The following is a 22,879-nucleotide window of genomic DNA, read 5'->3' as shown; positions in this document are numbered from 1 at the left end:
GAATGAGGCATATTAATTTTGTCATATGAACATTGATTTCAAACTGTGCTGGGAAGAAGAGAAGGCCTGTTACAAAGGCTACCAGACTCTTGGCTGAAAAACATTTGCATACTAACAGACAGTGTTTGTGGAGATGAAGGACTATGCCCTGCTCCAATTACTTCAAATGGATTTTGATCACCAGACAGTGAAGGGTTAAGGAAGCACATTCCAGGGCCTGCTAAGGTGACACAATTCATAAGGGCCAGGGCTGGTTAGACCAGCTGGTCACATGACTAATTGGCTGGTCCAGGGTTTTTTTGAACTAGCCACAGAGAGTTTGAAGTCATAAAGACTGTTTGCTCCTGGACTGAGAAGACCTCTCCTGTCTGCTCCCATCTCTTTCTCACAAGCCTCAGGACCCAATGAAGACACGTGAACCTCAAGAGAGAAAAGTCTCCTACATTACACAAGGTTTAAGAATAATACTGGGCCCCAACGAAAAGCATGTCCTACCTGCAATCGAGGACTCTACAGCAAGCTTAAAGGACAGTGTCATGCTAGACCCCCACCTGCTAAGAATGAGGCATATTAATTTTTCCATATGAACATTAAACTTCAAACTGTTGCTGAAGTAAAGAAAGCACTTGTTTGAAAAATCACCAGGCCCTTGGCTGGAAAAACATTTTTTGCATACTAACAGCCTGTGCACGGAAGGACAAAGGGGCTAGTCCCTGCTCCAATTTAACCCACAATGGACTTTGAGCACCAGGTGTTGTGTGTAAGAAGAGACATTCCAGTGTCAGCTCAGACCAGAGAATCCACAAACAGATGTGGTCAGACCAGCTAGTCACATGACTAACCTGCTTCGCAACCTGGGTTTTTCTGAATTGTACAAACAGTTTGAACTGAGAGTATCTGTTTCCTTCTGCACTGAAAAGATCTCTCCTGGCTGGCTCGCCACAGCCTCTCCTGTCTGCTTCCATCTCTTTCTCATGGAACTCCAAATCCTCTGAAGACACATGAACGCCAAGACAGAAAAGTCTCCTCCAGTGAACGAGGTTTAAGAAAAATACTGGGCAGCAATGAAAAGCAAGATCTACCGACAATCAAGGACTCTACCGTAAGCTTGAAGATCCGTAACAAAAAACCATCTTCAGAGTTGCCTCAAACTTTTCCACTTTATTTCTTCTGCTCTTTTCTGTCTCTATCTGCATATGTGTATCGCATATGCATGCTAGTGTGGGTGCGTCGTGTATCCGTAGGTGTTCACCGAATTAGAGTTTAAGTTTAATAAATTTCAACTTTTTTGCTTTAAACCTAAGAAAAACTGTTTGGCTAGTTCTTTGCCTTATAATTGGAAAGCGGTGAATATGTATTCACCAAGGGGGAGCTAAAAACACGGTGTGTTTAAAATTAAACCCTGTTACAGTAAGACTTGGTGAAGACTGAGAGGGAACCCTGGACCCCTTTCTCACCTGTCGTAACAGAAATTTAGGGCTACCGTCCTAGATTTTACCCACAGACAAACGAGAGTAATTGGAAGTGGGAAGCCAAATTGTTACCAATCAAAAAAGAGCAAGATTTCAATACAGGTTTTCTTGTGGTTGTGTGTGCTAGAATACGAACATGTCTGCAGCTGAAGCTAGTAGCTCCCCAAGCCAGGGTGAAGTAACCTGGGATAAGTTAAAAACACTGTCTATGGAGAAGTTGAGAATAATGGCTGAGCAGTGTGGGATCACTGTATGTGGCAAGGCTAGGATATCTGAACTCCTAAGACTAGTGGCCAACCATTTTTCCCTTGAATTTGAAGAAGCAGGAGCAGTGTTGGAAGTAGACTCTGACAGGGTATTGCTAGCAAAGATACAATTAGGACAAAAGAAACTTGAATTAGAAGAGAGAGAAAGAGACAGGAGAGGGAGAAAGAAAGAGCCTTCCAGAAAGAATGTGAAGAAAGATAGCTGAAGCAGCTTGAGTTAACTAGGGTGCAACAGAGTAAGCCCAGTGAAAGCTTGGCCAATATGGAGGAGCGTAATTCAGGGCTGCGTACAGAATTGTTATCTGTAAGTTGCGATCTCTACTAATTCCAAAATTCAATGAGGGAGACGTAGAAGTGTTTTTTGTGTCTTTTGAGAAACTGGCAAGGCAGCTAAAATGGCCAGCTGAAACCTGACCTCTTTTATTACAAAGTAAGCTAACTGGAAAAACCCATGAGGTTTATTCCCTGTTGCCAGATGAGAGTTCATCTGACATCTGACCAAATGTGCTATCCTTGGGGCATATGAATTAGTACCTGAAGCCTATTGCCAAAAGTTTAGAACCCTCAAGAAGCAAACTAATCAAACTTATCTGGAGTTTGAAATAAGTAAGCAGCTGGCTTTTGACCAGTGGCTGAGGGCTCTTAAAGTACAGCTCAGCTATGAGAATCTCAGAAGTAATTCTGTTGGAGGAATTTAAACACTCTCTCCCACTCTCCATCAAGACCCTTGTAGAGGAGCAGCGGGTTCAGAGAGCTCGGCAAGTGGCTGTTTTAGCTGATGAGTTTGCTTTAATTTATAAGTCAGTTACCCAGGGGAGAATCCTTCCTAGTCACCCCCACAAATCCAAAAAGGACAAAGGGTGGGAAGGTGACAGGAGCCCAAGCAGTCCTGGGAGAGAAAGAAAAGCAGGAGACACAGTGGGGCCTCCTCTAGCCAACAAAGAAGGTGCTGTGAGCAGAAGTGAGACCCAGAGACCTGTGTGCTTCCATTGTAATAAGGCAGTGCATCTAAAAGCTGACTGCTGGAAACTAAAGGGAAAACCTGTAGAGTTAATCAGGACACACCTGCTCAGTGAAGAAGGAACCATGATGGGAAGCAAAGCAGAACAAGCTGTGGCTTAACTGCAGTAAGAGTGAGACCCAGGAGGCTTACTACTACAGATACAGGGAAAGTTAATAGGATTCCTGAAGGCTATCAGGGTTTTATGTTTGAAGGGAAAGTAACCCCATACCCCTCGATTGGCGCAAGCAAGCCCATGGTAATTCTCAGAGACACAGGGGCCACTAGATCCCCTTTACTAGGAAAAGGCCTGACCTTTCCCCCAGAGAGTGCAGTGAACACCACAATGGTGGTGAATGGTATTGGAGGGCAGTGTATGCTTGTACCTGTACACCGGGTTCACCTGGAGTGCGACCTAATTTCGGGACCGTACGGATTGTCCCTAGTTTGCCTGTGGACGGTGTTGACCTCCTCCTATGTAATGATCTGACGGGGGTGAAGGTGGTAGTTTTCCCAGTAGTGAAAAAAAGACCGCAGGAGGTCAGAGAGACAGGGCAGTGACAGGAGACGGTCTCCTGTAGTTTCCCTGAATGTGTAATGAGTGAGGCCGTGATCAAACCAGCTCCCTCAGAGGAGACTGCATTGGCTCTGTAGGCAAATGACAATGAGGTCTGTCTGTCCAAGACTTTCTTTGGAAATTTGGAAGAACCAGGAAATGAATTAAATAAATTTTCCCTCGCTGAGGCTCAGCGAGCTGACCTGGTATTGTGAAAGTTAGAACAGGCTGTGCACTCTGAAAGTGAAACAGAGGGAGTCCCTGATTGCTACTGTTTAAAGAATGAGGATACTGATGAGGAAATGGAGTTCTCCTCACAGACCTGAGAGCAAAGAGTGGACAGCGGTTCACCAGTTCGTGGTGCCACAGAGGTAACGGGGAGAAATATTAAGAAGGGCCCACGAGACTACAGTGGCTGTACATGCCGGTATACGAAAGAACAAAGGCCACATAAGACAGCAGTTTGATGGCCAAAACTGCACAAAGATGTGATGGAGTACTGCAGGAGTTGCCACATGTGCCAGGTCGAGAGAAAATATAAGATACAGCAAAAAAACATGCATTTCTCTCATTCATTCCATTCATTCATAAATCCTAAAACTTATTACAGCCTGTCTTTTCTTGGTGCCAGTGCAGCTTTAATTGCCAATTTTTGGCATCCCAATAAACATGTGGCTTTTTGGGGACATTGTTCTTCAGTTTGCCCATTCCATGTCTCCCGAGGGTCTTTGTTCCTGTTGAGGTCTGAAAAGTGTTGTGGTGGGGGCGGGGGGTAGATTTAATTAGCCCTAAACTGGAATTTGTTTCCTCAGGAGAGTCAATAGTGGGTGGGTCTATCCTGAACTCTTTTTTAGTGCTTTGCTGAGTCATGAAAAGGCTTTTGACTTTAGGGGGATGGGTAGTTCTCTTTTTTTTGACAAGGGGGATGGGGAGCGGGGAACACTGAGCAGGGAGCGAGGAACACTGAGCAGAGAACACTGAGTGGGGAGTGGGGAACAATGAACGGGGAGTGGAGAAAACTGGATATACTGGGATAGTGGGGGAAGAGATACAGAGAAGGTGGGGTGAGAAGGAGACAGAGAGAGGGGTGAGAAGGAGACAGAGAGAGGGGTGAGAGGGAGACCAAGAGACACTGAGACAGCAAGGGGAGAGGGCAGGGAGAGAGTCAAGAGTCATTTACAAGGAGGCCATTCTATCCATCGAGCCCATGCTGGCTCTCCACAGAGCTATGCAGTCAGTCCCACTCCCTGGCTCGATCCCTGTAGCCCTGCAAGTCTATTTCTCTCAGGTGACCATCCAACTTCGTCTTGAAGTCACTGATCATCTCCACTTCCACCACCCTTGTGGGCAGCAAGTTCCAGGTCATTACTACCCTTAAACTCTAATACAGTTCATGCCTTCGAATATTCAACACACCCATGCGAGCATGCTCACACAATACACACGTGCAATTAGGGACAGAAAAGAGGAGAGGAAAGTATAGTAGAGAGGGGTTTGAGGCAATTTAAGAAGAGTTTCTTGTTTACTGTGCTTCGAGCTCACTTGATTATAGCAGGTGTTGCTTTTCGTTGGGGCCCAGTATTCTTAAACCTTGTTCATGTAGGAGATTTTTCTCTCTTTGAGGCTCGTGTTTTCACAAGATTCAGTTCCCTGAGAGATGAACAGGCGGACAGGAGAGAAGGTAATTCTTGTTTCAGTTCCAGGAGCACATGGCTTTCTCAGTTCAGATTCTGTTTTTCCAATTTAAAACTCCCCTAGTTGGCCCGCCGGTGGTCACGTGACCAGCTGGTTTGACCAGGTCTCTTCTTTGTATTGAGGCAGGGACTGGTTCCTCATTGTTCCAACACCATCTGTTACTATGCAAATGTCTTTCTAGTCAGGGGCTTGCAATTTTAAGTTTTAACGTTCATGTGAAAAAATAATGTGTGCCTCAGTCTTGGGAGGTGGTGGTGGGGCGGGGCTAGCTTGCCTGACACCTTACACTGAATACACACTCCATATCCCTCTTTTATTTCTCACATGGAAACTCTTCCACAGCCTGATCCCCCTCGTATGTTGTGTATGAGTTATTGTGTCTCATTGACCTTTTGTGTCCACCAAGAATCTGAGGTTCTGATCCATAAATTACCAGTGGGACACATTCACCTCCTTTATCCAGAGTACAGCAAGTAATAATGGTTCTGAATGTTATCATTGTGTTTATTGCATTCACCATCTTTCCAAGTATCAATACAAACATGCAGGTCCACATTTACACCTGTACGTAGAGCAAACGTAACATCTTAATCCTTAACTGTTTTCATCTGATTAATATGGAACCACCTCAATTTTGTTTGTTTTTTTTGGACTGTGTGACATGTTCAATAAGTATACAGCTGGGTTTAATGTGCCAATTACAGTGTGGGGGCCGACCCAGTTCACATCAAAAGAGTGTTTTTCAGGGAGAAACGTTGTAACATTACTTGGTCTCTAACCCCATATTCGAATGGTTTGACTTTCTTGTCAAAACATTGTTTAACTTGATTTTGTGACCTTCCCACGTTTTCTGTCACCAGTCTGTTCACTTTTTCCACATAGTCTATCATTGTCTGCAATCACGTCTGACAGCACGACTGTAATTTTAATGGTGTTCTATTCTCCAGAGTTACATGTCCCGGTATCCGCATTTTTCTCCCAGTCAAAGCCTCATATGGACTTATCCCCATTGCTTTGTGAGGGGATATCAAACATTGAGGCATCATGTCAGCACATTGAGTGGGCTGTTCTGTACACAATTTGCTAACATGGTTTTTGAAGTTCGATTATCCCTTTCCACAATTCCTGATGATTGTGGGTGGTGAGCAATGTGCAATTTCTGCCTTATTTAGAGCATGTCCTGCAGGGAGTAAAAATTTCCCAGTAAAGTGTGGATCCTGGTCACTATCCACCTGTATCAGTATTCCCCACCTACAGAACACATCACTCAAAATGATTCTTGTGACCGTACATGCTTTATTGTTCCTGGTTGGGAAGGCCTCTATCCATTTTGTAAATTGGTCCACCTCCACAAGACCATACTTATGGATTCCCTGAGACTTTGTAAAGGGACCAATAAAATCAATCTGTAAGTGTGTCCATGGGCCATCAGGAGGAGGTTGTGACCAGTGTTAGGGTGTGATTAGAACAGGAAGGAGGATTAATTTGTAAACACAGTCGGCATCTATTGACATATTGTTCTACATGTTGTTCCATTTCCAGAACCAACAGGCACAGGTTAGCTTTTGTGGTGTAATATCAGCTGAGTAATGTCCAGCCGTTGGGTGAGAATGAAAGAGGACTAATATCTTCTCTTTAAGTTGAGGAGGAATGTAAACTACCAAAGAATCATCCTTATTTTTAATCATTAACAGGGAGGGGCTTCCTTTATTGTGGTTCTGAAACACTGTGGAGTTTGCCCAGCAGGTGGACTGTGGTAGTGGACACCACTGTTGGTGCCATTCTATGACCTGACCATATGGAGTGAACAAAGTTTGGAGTTCTGTCAAATTGATAGTTTTTGTAGCGACTGTTACAACAGGTACCTGGGATCTAGATTTATCCATCATCCACCCTGATAATGATAATCCATTCTCTGTGGATTCCTCAACAAGTCAGTCGGCTCCATTGTTACCCTGGCTGTTTGGTGATGAATCTTTCCAATGGGTTGTTACCTTTCCTACATGACGGGGTGGGGGGAACTTGTTCCTGGAGAACTTCCCATAGATTACGGAGGAGACCAGAATGTAATAAAGGATTACCATCTGATGGACAATAATCATTTTTGTGGTACAGGAGCAAGGCCGTATCTCCATTGTAACTATCAGACCAAATATTAATTGTTTGCAATGCTGTGTATTGGAGAGTGAGGATGACAGCTATCAGCTCTGATTGTTGACATGAATGGGTGGGAACTTGGAAATCCCATTGTCCAATCAGGCGCGTCTATGTGAACTATGACATACTGGTTTTGGGATGGCCATCAATGTAGTCGGGACGAGCCGTCCACATACATGTTCCAGGCTTCCGGAATAGTCCAGGCTTTTACCGGGTTTAATTCCATCTCCACCACAGGTAATGGACACTGGTGTGGACTTCCCTCATAAGCAAACATCTGGGGAAAAGGAGTTGTTCATGTGGGGGTGATGTCCAAGTCTCACTGCAGTAACTCAAGTGTCCATTTGCTGATCCATTGAGAAGACACTTTAGTACCACTTGGTTCTGACACGGGCGGCGCAGTGGTTAGCACAGTGGCGCAGTGGTTAGCACCGCAGCCTCACAAATCCTACGACCTGGGTTCAGTTCTGGGTACTGCCTGTGCAGAGTTTGCAAGTTTTCCCTGTGTCTGTGTGGGTTTCTGCTGGGTGCTCTGGTTTCCTCCCACCTCCAAAGACTTGCAGATTGATAGGTAAATTGACCATTGTAAATTGCCCCTAGTGTAGGTAGGTGGTAGGAGAATGGTGGGGCTGTGGTAGAGAATATGAAGTTAATGTAGGATTAGTATAAATGGGTGGTTGTTGGTCAGCACGGACTTGGTGGGCCGAAGGGCCTGTTTCAGTGCTGTATCTCTAAATAAATAAAGGAGTGTGTGCGGTGAATGTAAAATCACTTTCTGTAGTCTGGTGATGTAAGTAAAGTGACTGTCCAGAAGGTAGTGAGTGGGGGCTGAGTATATATTCTCTGTTCCTCTCAATACAGGAGGTGGGTGCAATTTATTAATGTGATATTTATCTGCTGTTCCTGACTTAAAACTGCTGTCAGGCTGGAAGGGGTGGAACTAACTTCCAGGTAGAAAGGCCTGTTAGAGTCTGGGGTGATCAGGACAGTAACCTGCATTGCTGTCTGTTTTAAGACATTCACTGATTCTGTGTGACTATCACCCCCTGCTGGCCGAATATCTTCCTCATCACCTTTCAATAGTTCATACAGTGGCTCGGCCAAATCTGCAAAGTTCAGGATAAAACTTCTCTGATATCCTCCCGACCCCAGAAAGGATGGCAATGCCATCTTCAATACAGGCAATGGGAGTCTCTGAATAACTTTGACCTGATGCTGATCCGGACTGAGTCCCATCGCAGAGATTTTTATCTCCAAAAAGGTGACTTCACTCTGCACCAACTGAGCCTTTTTCAGGTTCACCTTCAATCCCACTTTCTGTAACAGATCAAAAAGTTCATTTAAAAGCAACAAATGCTCTTCGACAGTTTCTGTAACAAGGAGGAGGTCGTCTACATATTGGAGGAGAACCGATGGTTTTGAAAATACCTTCACAGTTTGTACCATATGCTGGTGGAATATTGACAGTGAGTTCTGGAAGTCTTGTGGTAGATATGTAAAAGTAGACCCTTGCCCCTCGAATGTAAAAGTGAATTTATACTGGTCCACCTGAGCAACTGGGATACTCCAAAAACCATTCACTATGTCAAGTGTAGAGAAAACAGTAGCTTTGGGAGGGACAGATGTTAACAGACAAGGAGCCTGACTAACGGTCGGGTTCTGTCGTGGGGAAGCTTTGTTTAATGTTCAATAGTCGATAGTAAATCTCCATGAATCATCTGTCTTCCTAACAGGCCGTATAGGAGAGTTAATAGTGAAAGATCTTTTATGTAATATCCCCTGTTTTTCCAATGAGACAATGACTGATCACAAACACAGAATACTCTCCCTCGGAATAGGATACTGTTTACAGGAGCGATGGGGCGGGCCATTAATTTGAATTTCACCAGACATCCTTCCACAATCGTGTTTAGACTCAGCAAAAGCTGCTACATGATCAGTGATTAAAGCATTAACAGCAGGCAGTGAGTGAGTCAGTAAAGCAATGGGTTCAGGCTGTTTAATGGCAAATACTGAGTGAGTGTCTGAAATTTGTACAATGTCCCCTGATCCTGAACTAACCCATAAACAGTTTGGATTGTAATCCACAATAGCTGTCAGTATGTGGAGAGGATCACTGTCCAAAATTCCCTTTTCATTGGTCATACACATATGCACAGTTTGACAATCTATACTGGGATCGTGCCCAAAATAAAACTGATACTATCTCCGGGGTAAGCTGAAACTTTAGTGTCTGTAACACCAGTGACAGTGAAGCAGATTTTCCCTGTCACAAGATGGTGCGAGGGTGTGGGGTGTGTAAAATTGTGACAGATGAACCAGTGTCTATCGGCATATTTTACTGTCTGACCCCAGGCAGCAAAGTGGAAACAACCAGTCGACCGTGACCGTCTCGTCTGAACCCCACCTCAGACCAGGCCGGCGGGGCCAGACCCCGTCAGTCAGGGTTTCCAGTCCCATGTGAAGGTGCACTCGTGGTTTGTGCCACGGGACATCCTGATGTTTGGGTGGTTACCAAGGCCTGTATAATAACAGACATTTTTTACAAATTAGAGTCCAATGCATCTATTTTAGTTTCTATAGTACTGGACAGGTGTGAGGTCTAATGGGGTGGATTTGATCATTGTTAAATCTCCCACCCCGGTTCCCGACTGTTTACTGCTCCAGTTTGACAGAATTATAGCACACTGCTGACTGTTTAAGGTGTGGTGCAGACGGAAGGGCGTGGGGTCTTTCTACTATTTGGATGGGTTTCCCTTTCTGGGAATCCTGTCTCTGGCTTTTATCATACATCCAAGCAGTGTTTGCTTCACGTAGATCAGTCCAGAGTGAGTTGTAACGAACAGTATGACCTCGGGCTGTTTGTAAGGCAGGCTGTATATTTTTTAGATATACTTTTTTAAAAGTGTCTTCATCTTTTCCGTTCAGAGTCTTACCATTGGGATTTCCCTGTAACATCTCATAAATAATGTATAGTCAGTCACCGAATGCAGTGGGGCTTTCATGAGGGCCCTGTTTAGTTTGATATATCTTTTCCCCCAGGTCTATGTTATCTATTATCAAAGCAGTGATCATATCATTCAGGGCAGTATCCCAGTTAAAAACAATAAAAGGAAGATTACCTCACTAATCTGAGGTAAGAGTGGACAAGATAACATTCTTCATATCACTGTCTTCGAGACTGGGTGGTCATTCTGAAACACCTACAAGTGCTGTCTTAGGTCTATGGGACATGTTTGTGGGTTGATTGGTCCTAATTGTTAAACACATGCCTGTAGTTTGGAATAGTCTAAGGGTTGGCATCATCCACAGGACCCTGGCGGAATTGCTCCTTGCCCCTCATTCCCATTTCCCGGTAGTGGATTTTGGGGATTTTCTCCCAGTCCCACAGCTGGAATATTAGGAACCACTTGAGTTCTAATTCAGACACTAACTGGGTTTTCTGTATTTGGGAAATCAAGTGGAGCTTTCCCTTCACAGGGAATTTTTGGGATTTCCTCTTTGTTACTATTGAAATAGGGCAGAGGACCTGACACAGAAGGAGAGGCTGGGGAGGAGATTAATTTTCACAAAATTCATCAAATTCCAGCCCATAATCTGGGTAAAGGTCTCCCATGGTTACTGCCACTACAATTGCATTTTGTTTTCCCAGCTGTTTCTCTAACTGGTGAATGGTAGCAGGACAGTGTCAGTGAACTTTATCTTACAGGGGAGTGAACACCATTCTGGATTCACGTCTGCGGCTGCAGAAATGCCTGTCAATTCCCCTAACTATCGAATCTCCTGTCACTCTGGCTCTTCCAGTCTTCCTTGTGCCCCTCCCCCGTGCAGCTGAACCATCCATGGTGCCATGGCCTTGTCTCTGGCTGCACTCCCCAGGTGAACCATCACCTTCCTCAGTATTCAGTACTGAATACCTGTTGGAGAGTGAGACACACTCAGGGGTCTCCTGCATTACCTGTCTGTTTCTTCTTGGTTGCCTGGTGGTCACCCATTCCCTCTCTCCCTGCCGACTCTTAAGCTGTGGGGTGACCACATCTATAAACGTGCTATCCAAGAAGCTCTCATCCTCACGGATACGCACAGTGACACCAGCTGTTGTTCAAGTTCCACAACCCGGAGCTCGAGCTGCTGCACCTTTACAATCTATATCAATGGTTTAGATGAAGGGATCGAGTGTAATGATCGAATGTGCTGACAATACAAAGTTAGGTGGAAAAGTTAGCTGTGAGGAGGACACAGAGGTTACAAAAGGATTTAACCAGAACAAGTGAGGAGGCAGGAACGTAGCAGATGGAATATAATGTGGAAAATGTGAAGTTATCCACTTTGGTAGGAAAAATAGAAAAGCAGAATATTTTTTAAATGATGAGAGACTGAGAAATGTTATTATTCAGATCTGGGTGTCCTTGTACATGAATCACAGCAAGTTAAAGTGCAGGTACAGAAAGCAATTAGGGAAGCAAATGGCATGTTAGACTTTATTACAAAGGGATTGGAGTAAAAGAGTAAAGAAGTCTTACTGCAGTTGTATGGGGCCTTGGTGAGGCCACACCTGCAGTACAGTGTACATATCTGGTCTCCTTATCTAAGAAAGGATTTACCTGCCTTAGAGGGAGTGCAACAAAGGTTCGCTAGGTGGATTTCTGGGATGATGGGATTGTCCTGTGAGGAGACATTGAGTGGACTAGGCTGATATTCCCCGGAGTTTAGAAGAATGAGAGCTGATCTCATTGAAACATATATAATTTTCAGAGGCTTCACAGGATCAGTGCTGGGAGGATGTTTCCCCTGGCTGGGGAATCTAGAACTAGGGATCACAGTGTTGTGACCGAGGCAGGAGGAGTGTACTGTCTTTTCTAGTTCCACTTCTCCACAGATCACAACATATATTTAAATGTTTACCCGGTTACCGGTACAGCCAATCACACACTCTATTTTTTTTTATCCCAGATTAAAATACACCAACCAGGTTTCTTTAATAAACAACAAAATTATCAGTTTATTACAAAACAAGACTTAATCAGTAACAAAGCAAACATTAACACACAGATTGAAATATGAAAGTTCCCTTTTTAAATTCCCCAATTACACTTGCACACATTGGGAAAAATACAGAAATTCTCTCTGCAGAGGTCTGTTACAAAAATACATAAAGAGACTACTATTGGCTAAATATTTGCTAATTTTTGCCAAAGAAAGAGAAGATATGGAAGGAAGTTCGTTGTCCCTTTTATGGTCTGGCATCCAGGTATACGGAGATGGGTCACTGGGATCATTTCAGAAGCAATCCGTTCTGGAGATGTCGTGAATTATTCCAGTCGACTTTCCAGGAGAAATGTGGCATCAGGGTTTTTCCAGCAGCACACTCTTGAATTGTAAGATTTTTCTCAGCTTCTCAGGAGTTCTGCAACACCAGGGATTTTAGCTCCCTCACACTAGATTTTTGCAGGATTTCTGCAAAGTGACAGAGAAGGAGGTGAGCTGGCTGGTTTCTTTTTCCCTTGGCAGGAAAACACCAACTATCTGCAAACAGTTCACATCCAACTAAACTGAAAACAATGTCCAAACCCCAAACAAAGAGTCGACCTCCTGACCTCCATAAGGCTTAACATGTGACTTCTCTGTAACCATTATCCCAAGTCACCAAGGGTTCTGTTGTTTTCTGAGCCCAAATCACAGGTGGTTTCTGGCACAGGTTGTTTTCAAGCAACATCTCAAGTGTCCTTTTGGTGAACTTGGTAAAAAAAACATATCCATGGAATCTTTTCAGTTTTAACACTTTAATGGGAGCTGGTTCAATGACATCAGAAGGAAGGGCTATGGTTACATTGGGTGGGTCAAGGGTGATGGGTTCAGGCTGGAAGGTTGCAGGAGGAGGTTGGAAGTTGGGAGACTTGCTCTAAATTGTACACACACCATTTTCTCCAATGCTAATGCAAACAACGTGGCCACACAAAGATAGCAAGGAGAATGGGAGGAGACAAATAATAGTGGGTGTATCTTCCACCTTGCTGCAATTTGAAGGCATTTAAAAGTGAACTGCTCATTGCCTCGATGTTTCAGCTGACTGGTAACAGAGGGCTGAATTGCAACACCCTGCTTATTTATTGTTCAGAAAAGCCGCAGCAACTTGGGTCTCATACACCCAATTTGTCCAGTACCACAGGAAGGAGAGCAGAGGGAGAGACTAAGGAGGGCTCTTCTCCCTCAGCACATGATGCGGGAACGCCAGCAACAGGCAGAACAGGAGGGTGAGGATGCTCCGAATGATAACATCCAGGAACGGCCTTATCACAGACGGGCACTGGCACATCATCACATCCTCAGGACAAGGACAAATTACCCCCAAATATCAGAGAGGCAATGCCAGAGACGCCTGAGGATGTCAAGTGAAATGGTCACAGAAATTTGTAGGATCCTGCGGCATGACCTGCAGCCATTTGGGTTTGGTAGGCATCCCATGCCAGTTGCCTTGACGGTGACTGCGACACTCAATTTGTTTGCTAGTGGGTCCTTCCAGGGATCAATGTATGACATATGTGGCATATCACAGTCTGTGACCCACAGGTGTATCAAGGCGGTGACCAGTGCTCTTTCTCGAAGTGCCGATGATTTTATTTACTTACCTGTATACTAGGACAGCCAGGCAGCAAGCTCTATGGCCTTTGGTGCCATCGCTGGATTCCGAGGAGTGCAAGGGGTGATCGACTGTACTCACGTGGCCATTAGAGCTCCCTGGGACCAGCCTGCTGTATTTGTGAATCACAAAGCCTTCCACTCTTTAAATATACAACTGGTTTGCAACCACAGGAGAAGAATAATGCAGGTTTTTGCACGTTTTCAGGGAGCTGTCATTACTCCTACATTGTGATGAATTCACAGCTGCCAGCAATATTTGAGGAACCAGCCGAAGTAGACGGCTGGATCCTGGGTGACATGGTACATCATCCCCAAAGTGCTGCTGTAGAGAGGTATAATGCCACTTACACATCCACCAGAGCCAGGACCGAACACACCATTGACATGCTGAAAATGCGATTCCACTGCCTGGACCGGTCTGGAGGGGTTCTTCAGTACACACTGCAGAGGGTGTCACGAGTAATCATTGGCTGCTGTACCTCGCACAATCTGGCAATTAGACACGGCAACATTCTGCAGGTGGAGGACCAGGAGGAACACCAGTCCTCCTCAGATGGGGATGACAGTGAAGAGGGTGAGGAGGACGGCAACAATGCCAACAATGCAGTTATGGATAAAAGGGCCATGGAGAGACATAGAAGGGACATCAGGGAGAACCTCATATTTACACGTTTCAGCCAACAATAAGCCACTTCATCAAGGAACGTTAGTAGGAGAAAGAAAATTCCCCAAATATATTCACATACACATGAGGTCATCTTCATTGCTGGAATCAAAAGGAAGGGCTGTTCTGACAACAGCACATGACCCTGCAGTGGAGATGTACCTGACGGCCTGTATCCTATAAACTTCATTAAAAGAGACCTGTGTCTCCATTGGAAGAATTGTCCAGCATCAAGGCATTAACCAGCACACGTAGGAAGCTACAACTTTTCTGCACTTTGATGTGACCGGCAGATGAAATCTTTGCTGTGCGACAATGGAACCGAGAATACACCAATGCAAGGAAAGTAAGGGTGTGACCACAGAACCAGAAATGTAAGGTATGTTAGTAGTGAAAAGAGTGATTAACCATCAAACAACAAACAGCCATCATTGAAGACTGAAGATTCAAATGTCAATGATAAATGGAGACTGGGAACTTTCTGAAATGCTTTGCAAACATCAATGTGTTCCTGCCATTGGTCTCCAATGAACATTTTCCTTTTCATCTGAAACCAAGCAAATGATTTACGAGAGTGCATCAAATACTAAAGTAAATAAAGATGTATTTAAACTTCTGGAAGATGTGTACAATATTTACAGTATCTTTGTGCTCAGAACTGTTTCTTTTTACGTTTTCTCACACTATGTCTAGGTGCTACCCTGACATTAGCAGCTGAGCTGGAGGCAGTCTGCTCAGTGCACTGCCCCAGTGCTGTGGATGACCGTGGTGGGCGTCCACTGGAAGAACGGGGCCTTGATGGCTCCATCATACTGGGGGTCTGCAGCACTGGTGAGTGAGTATCCCATGTGTGCTCGCCTGCTGGAGATAAGAGTCAATGTCGGAGGGGAGGACAAGAGGCTGTTTACTCTGGGGGTGTCCTGAGAGGAAGGCCCCAGGGAAGCTGGCATGCGCTCGTCCTCCATCTGTGTGCACAATGGCACCTGCCTGTCTCCCTGAGGGGAAGGAGCACCTGGAGGGAGGTTCAGGTTCCTCGTCTCCCTCTCGCTTAGACTCTGTTGCATGGAGCCCACGGCAACAGCGATGGAGCACAGGTCAGATCAAATATGGCTCGGGTGCTCAACCAGACTCACCACGGAGCTCACCAGACTCTGGACTGAGGAAGCCATACACTCATATACCTGGGACATGGCAGACGTCATAGCTTGCATGGACTCCTCCATGACACGCACAAAGCCACACACGACCTCAGGCATCTCCGACATATTTCCCACATGGCTTTGCTGCACATCCAGCAGACTTCTCATAGCAACAGTCAAAGGATCACCGTGAGCGAGGGGCTGAGCAGGGGCCTGATCCCCAGCAGTCCTCCGATTGTCAGGGGACCCGGCTGGCACATGCTCCATCAGCTGCTGGGACGTGTCTGTGTCGTGCACACCAGATTGTGACTCAGATTCTAATCTTAAATCCCCCGCAGACCGTGTGGATGTATCTGCGCTGGTGGAGGTGGGAGAAGAGGCAGGTGACGGTGCACCCTCTGGGGAATTGGCTTCTTCTTCCTCTTCAGAGGAGGTGTCTTGGGCCTCGTGGCGTTCACTCGAGTGTGGACACCTGCAGTGGAGACACAAACAGAGGCACATTCATCACCAGCTGAGTATGAGTTCACGCACTTCCCTTTATTGTTCACATATGGCTGCAAGACTGAAGATGACATTTCATCTTTATTGAGGACCTTGCCTCGCCATCTGTAATTGACCTGCCTCCATCCTCTCACAATTTCTACAGTCTCCTCTTCAGCCGCTGTCTGGACTCTGATGTCTGGAACACCTCCACCTGTCTTTGCCCACTCGCTGGTTGTGGGTGCGTTTATCCTGCAGGAGACAGTGCAGAAATAATGACATGTCAAAAGGTGAATCGCAACCATTGTAAACATCACTCGTTCAGGACTGACTTTCACACAACACATCCAAGCACATCAACAATGCCAATCGTCACCTTTGCGCACAATCGTTTAGTGTACGGCACCAAGGCTGTTCACACATTCCACTGCATTCCTTGTCTGCCCTCTGTCTTAAAGAGATGGAGTCAGGGAGAAAAACAATGAAACAGCTTTGCCAAGACCACTTACCCTCACCAATCCGAGCAAGTCATTGTTACGTTTGGAACACTGAACCCAGGTTCTCCGTGTCACCCCACAGTTCGAGATCTCCTCTGCTTCCTCCACCCAGGCTGCCTTGGTCAGGTGGGAGGGTCTTCTGACTCCATCTGCAGGGAAGTGGACCTCCTGCCTTTCCCTGATGGCCTGGAGGAGAACCTGCAGGGTGACATCACTGAACCATGGGCAGAGACACTGCCTGCTGGCTGACATCTGCTTTGCTTCTGCTGCAAAAGAAATAAATAATATGAAGTTGGTGCTAGATTACAAAAATTAAGGGAGGCAAAAGCATTTTGAATTAAATACAAACTTTACTTCAGGTTCCAGTGCAGAGACTTACATGACGGGAAGACTGCTGATCTTTGCGGCTGCAAACACAATGTTTTATCGCCGTGGCGATCATGGTGCTTTTGACCCAGTGACAGTGGTTCCACCAATGAAAGGATGCCCCACCGCATAAATCCTACGTGCCCCCGTGCCTGTCACCGCACAGTTCATTTACATTTAAATCGCTTGTGAAACAGGAATAATGGCGGAAGCAGAAGTTACGCCAACTTCCGGTCACAGTGTCGGGAACGCCGCAGATCTCATAAAATCCCAGCCATTGTTTATAAACCTAGGCCGGAACAATTTTCCGGCTTCTGTATCTCTGTGTGCGCCATGTCTCTGTGTGCGCCGTGTCTCCGTGTGTGCCGTATCTCCATCTGTGCCGTATCTCTCTTTGTGCCGTATATCTCTCTGTGCCATATCTCTCTGTGTGCCTTGTCTCTGTGTGCGCCGTATCTCTGCGTATGCCGTATCTCTGCGTATGCCGTGTCTCCGTGTGCGGCGTGTCTCCGCGTGCGCCATGTCTCTGTGTGAGCTGTGTCTCTGTCTGTACCTTATCTCTGTGTGCGCCGTGCCTCCGTGTGTGCCGTATCTCTGTCTGTGCCATGTCTCCATCTGTGCCTTGTCTCTGTGTGTGCCCTGTCTCCGTGTGTGCCCTGTCTCCGTGTGTGCCCTGTCTCCATGTGTGCCCTGTCTCTGTCTGTGCCGTATCTCCATGTGTGCCATGTCGCCGTGTGTGCCGTATCTCTGTGTGTGCTGTCTCTTTGAGTGTGCTGTATCTCTGTCTGTGCTGTATCTCTTTGTGTGCCGTATCTCTGTGTGTGCCGTATCTCTGTGTGTGCTGTGCTGCTCCAGCCCCCAACTTCTGCTGCTGACTCCACCATAATTCACAGCATCAGGGGGAGGTTCCACAATTTAAATGGCTTTGGCAGCTCGGGGCACAGTTAGAACACCCTGTCAGACAGAGGTCAGAAAGTGTGGGAGTGTCAGTCCCACCAGATCCAGAATACAAGTTTAAAGGGGAAACTGAAAATGCTTTTTTGGCTGAGAAAACACCAATGTCCTGAGAGAGGCAACAATAATAATAAACATCAGTGACAGTGATTGAAGTGGGCAGAGGTTCCATTCTCAACAGGATATTTAATAACGTTCAATGCTGGTATTTCTGTCTGTTCAGTGGATTCCTGTTGAAGTTACGGCAGGAAGCTGCCAGAACAACTGTGGGTTTTCCACTTCATGAACTTTTACTATATTGGATATTCTGAGAGAATGATTTCCATATGGTATATGTTGCTGATAATATCATTATCTAATTCACTGCTGTTTACTTTACAGGTGATATCTTCCCTGTTGACCCTGCCTGGCCTGTGCCATTGCTCGTGACCCTTTGTCTTCTAATTGCAGCTTTGTCTGCTGTGATTTATTGGAATGTGAAACAATATCGACGTATTAAAGGTACATTCTCAATCTAACTGAAAAATGACAATATATATCGACAGGCCTGGAAATCCAGTGGGGGTTCTCCCAGTCTCCCACTGAAAATTCAGTGGAAACCTGGAGGAATCCCTACAGAAACAGAATAAAAACCAGGTATCACTGAGGGCTCTGCCGATCTTCCATTGAAGTTAGACTGGGAGACAAGAGGAACCCTGTGGAATTTCAGGACTGCAGATTTAAACCAGTGAAATGTGGAAAGTAGACTAGCTTTATTTCATTATTGAGTGTTTGTTTGGGGGTCGGGTGGGGCGGGGGAGGGGCAGCGGTGGGTGGGTGTAGGAGACTGAACAATAAAGTGAAAAATAAAGGAATAGTTACAATTCCCACTTTTCTGTGAAATAGAAAACTCTCTTGAATTTTCAGTATTTTGAATAACTTTCACAGTTAGGTTGCCTATTAAATAATCTGCAATTTTGTTCCTCTTATTGTAAGTATGTTTTTAACATTTTCTTGTGAAAACAAGAATAATCCAGAGTAACATCAATAAATGGAGCTCTGTTCTACCTTTTTGCTTTTTCATTAATTCATGAAACTATTTTTTTGTTTGCCTCTGCACCAAGAAGATAGGTTAGATTTCCCACTTCCAGTGAATATCAGAAAATCACTAGAGTAATAGATGGTAAATCTCAGGATGGAAATGCACAGTTTCCTGATGAATTCCAGAATTGGTGCACTGGAATATTTACTCATTAAGAATCCAGATCAAATTCCTCCTTATTCAAATCAATAGAAAAGAATATCAGACGGAGTAAATCCCTGTGTTCAAGTAAATTCCTTCCCACGGCACCTTCTCATCCAAGCACAGGAGATGCAACAGCTGCCCTTTTACTTTTTCCCTTCCCACCATCCAGGCCCCCAAACACTCCTTCCAGGTGATACAGTGATTTATTTGTATTCCTTTCAATTTAGTATACTGTATTCACTACTCACAATGCAGTTTCCTCTACATTGGGGAGGCCAAACACAGATTAGCCGATCATGTTGTGGAACATCTCCATTCAGTTTGCAAGTGTAACCCTGAGCTTTCAGTCATATTAATTGCCCACCTCTCTCTGACCTCTCTGTCCTCGGTCTCCGACACTGATCTAATGAAGCTCAATGCAAGCACAAGGAACAGCAATTCATCTTTTCATCAGGAACTTTACAGCCTTCTGGACTCTACACTGAGTTCAATAATTTCAGACAATAATCACTGCCCCCAGTTTTTTATTGTTATGTTTTCAGTTTTTTTTTGTTTTTGATTAGTAGCTGATTATGTTTCTGTTATTCCCATTTACACCTCCTCCAGACCCAGATTTTGTTTCTTTACTTGTCTCATTACCATCCCTTTTGTTAATATTTCCTGCCTTCCATCCTATCACAGATCTTCCCTTTTGTTCTTTCCTCCCCTCCTCCCTTTCCTTGCGTCTGTACTTGTTGGTATTCTGAAACGTTAACTCCGTTTCTCTCTCCACAGATGCTGCCATACCTGCTGCATTTTCTGTTTTTATTTCAGACTTCCAGCATTTGCAGTATTTTGCTTTTGTTTAATGAAGTAATCTGCGGGAATTTTATGTTGGATGGGAAGCCCCGCCCACCAGCCAAAAAGTTGAGGGTGAACCTGCCTCTGCCAGGCCTGGGTGCCATGCCAGGATTTAATGTGCCCCAGGTGTTTAATTGGCCTTGGGCAGGACTTCCACCCATTTGAAGCAGGAGGTCCCACCTCCAAGAGCTGCCGGCCAATCTGCAGGCCAGCAGCTCTCCAACCCAGCAGCGCCACCGGGAGTGGTGGCCACTGCTGGAACTGCACCCAGCCGCCGCAGGGTCGTGGACACCGGCCCGGAAAAAAGGGGAGTGTCTGGGGCCTCGCCGGGGACAATCGGCCAGGCCCCGGTGAGGCGAAGAGGTGCGTGGAGTGTAGTGCAGTGGGTGAAGTTGGGGCATGGGAGGACCCTCCATCGGGCACAGGGTGCTCAATCAGGCGGGCCTCCTCCTGGGGGACCTCAGCTGCTGGGAGGAGGCCCTTAAGAGCCTTGATTGGCCTGGGGTGGTTGGGCCGATTCTCGCCTCTGCCACCCCTTGTAAAATTGCGGGGGGGGGTGGGGAAGGGATCGGGAACGGCACCCCCCGCCTCCCACTCAATCTTACAACACCACTGCCCCCCCCCACCAGTCTGCTCCTGCGGGGGTCGTAAAAGTCCAGCCATCATTTCGACTATTCACCACAATGTTTTTGTTGTGTCTTTCCAGAGCTAGAACTTCGGAAATCTATCGTAGCATTTGGTAAGAATTCAATATTGAATTATACACAAACTGCAAAGAATGTTAATTTTGGAGTAATTGCAAGTTTAATTCAGTTTGTTTACATTTTTTATCCATTAAGATCGGTTATTTCTACATAGAATCACAGAATTCTTACAGTGCAGAAGTGGGCCATTCGGCCCATCGTGTCCGCACTGACTCTCTGAAGGAGCAATTGCCTCAGTTCCATTCTCCTGCCTTCTCCCCATAACCCTTCACATTCTTCCTTTTCATAGAAATAGGATAATTCCATTTTGAATGCTTCAATTGAACCTGCCTCCAACACTTTCTCAGGCAGTGCATTCCAGACCTTAACCACTCACTGTGTGAAAAAGTTTTTCCTCATGTCACTTTTGCTTCTCTTATCAAATACTTGAAATCTGTGCCCTCTCGTTCTCGATCCTTTCACGAGTGGGAACAGTTTCTCTCTATTTATTCTGTCCAGACCCCTCATGATTTTGAATACCTCTATCAAATCACCTCTCAGCCTTCTCTTCTCTAAGGAAAACAGTTCTAACTTCTCCAATCTATCTTCATACCTTAAATTCCTTCATCCCTGGAACCATTCTCATGAATCTTTTCTGTACTCTCTCCAATGCCCTCATGTCTTTCCTCAAGTGCAGTGCCCAGAATTGAACACAATACTCCAGCTGAGGCCGAACTAGTGTCTTATTCAAGTTCAACATAACTTCCTTGCTCTTGTACTCTATGCCCCTATTAATAAAACCCAGGATACTGTATGCTTTATTAACTGCTCCCTCAACCTGTCCTGCCACCTTCAATGACTTATGCACATATACACCTAGGTTCCTCTGCTCCTGCACCCCTTTTAGAATCTCCAAGTTCTTCCTACCAAAATGAATCACCTCACATTTCTCTGCATTGAACTTCATCTGCCACCTGTCTGCCCATTCTGCCAGCATGTCTATTTCCTTTTGAGGTTCTACACCTGTTCACAATGCTTCCAAGTTTCATATCATCTGCAAACTTTGAAATTGTGCCCTGTTCACCAAGGTCTAGGTCATTAATATAGATCAGGAAAAGCAAGGGTCCCAACACTGATCCCCGGGGAACTCCGGAACAAACGACAAACCTTCCTCCAGCCCGAATTCACTCAGCCAATTTCGTATCCATGTTTCTACTGTCCCTTTTATTCCATGAGCTACAAGTTTGCTCACAATTCTGTTGTGTGGCACAGTATCAAACGCCTTTTGAAAGTCCATGTCCACTACATCAACAACATTGCCCTCATCAACCCTCTCTGTTACCTCCTCAAAAAACTCCAGCAAGTTAATTAAACATGATTTTGCCCTGAGAAATTCATGCTGGTTTTCCTTAATTAACTCACATTTGGACATGCGACTATTGATTTTGTCCCAAATTATTTTTTCTAGACGTTTTTCCACCACCCAAGTTAAACTGACTGACCTGTAGTTGCTGGGCTTATCTTTACACCCTTTTTTGAACAAGGGTGTAACGTTTGTAATTCTCCAGTCATTGGGCACCACCCCTGAGTCTAAGGAAGACTGGAAATTATGGCCAGTGCCTCTGTGATTTCCACCCTCACTTCACTCAGTATCCTTGGATGCATCTGATCCAGCCCTGGTGCTTTATTCACTTTAAATGCAGACAGCCGATCTAATACTTCCTCTTTTATCAATTTTAAATCCTTCTTGTGTCTGATTTGCTTCCTCTTCCAACATTGCCTGGGTTGCATCTTCTTCCTTGGTAAAGACAGATGCAAATTATTCATTTCATACCTCAGCTATGCCCTCTGCCTCCATGTGTAAATCCCCTTTCTGGTCCCTAATCGGCCCCACTCCTCCTATTATCATCTTTTTACTATTAATATGCCGATAGAAAACTTAGGGATTTTCTTTAATGCTAGCTGCCAGTCTCTTTTCATGATCTCTTTCGACCTTCTATATTCAGCCTGGTTCTCAATAGTATTTTCTACCTGGCATCTGTCATAAGCACACTTTTTCTTCTTTATCTTAATCTCTACCTCTTTTGTCATCCAGAGAGCTCTGGATTTGTTTGCTCTACTTTTCCCCTTCGAGGGAACAAATCTTGACTGTGCCCGAACTATCTCTTCTTTGAAGGTAGCCCACTGTTGATCTCCCAGTTTTCCTGCCAGCTATTGACTCCAGGTAATTCACCCCAGCTCCA

General features: G+C 45.3%; 1 protein-coding gene across 2 annotated transcripts in view; it reads left to right on the top strand.

Annotated features, from left to right (window-relative positions):
- The window catches only part of LOC137362542 (butyrophilin subfamily 3 member A1-like), a 142,087-nt gene that overhangs the window by 76,685 nt on the left and 42,523 nt on the right, over positions 1 to 22,879 (top strand). For both annotated transcript variants that reach the window (XM_068026930.1, XM_068026931.1), the window contains exons 5-6: positions 18,270 to 18,389; positions 20,660 to 20,692. In XM_068026930.1, coding sequence (XP_067883031.1) covers positions 18,270 to 18,389; positions 20,660 to 20,692 — 153 coding nt within the window. The remainder of the gene's footprint in view (positions 1 to 18,269; positions 18,390 to 20,659; positions 20,693 to 22,879) is intronic.

Source organism: Heterodontus francisci, unplaced genomic scaffold (assembly GCF_036365525.1).
Source record: "Heterodontus francisci isolate sHetFra1 unplaced genomic scaffold, sHetFra1.hap1 HAP1_SCAFFOLD_631, whole genome shotgun sequence".
In the NCBI taxonomy this organism is placed as follows: domain Eukaryota; kingdom Metazoa; phylum Chordata; class Chondrichthyes; order Heterodontiformes; family Heterodontidae; genus Heterodontus; species Heterodontus francisci.
The sequence above is the reverse complement of the archived record's forward strand: the minus strand, read 5'-3'. Positions and strand labels throughout refer to the sequence as shown.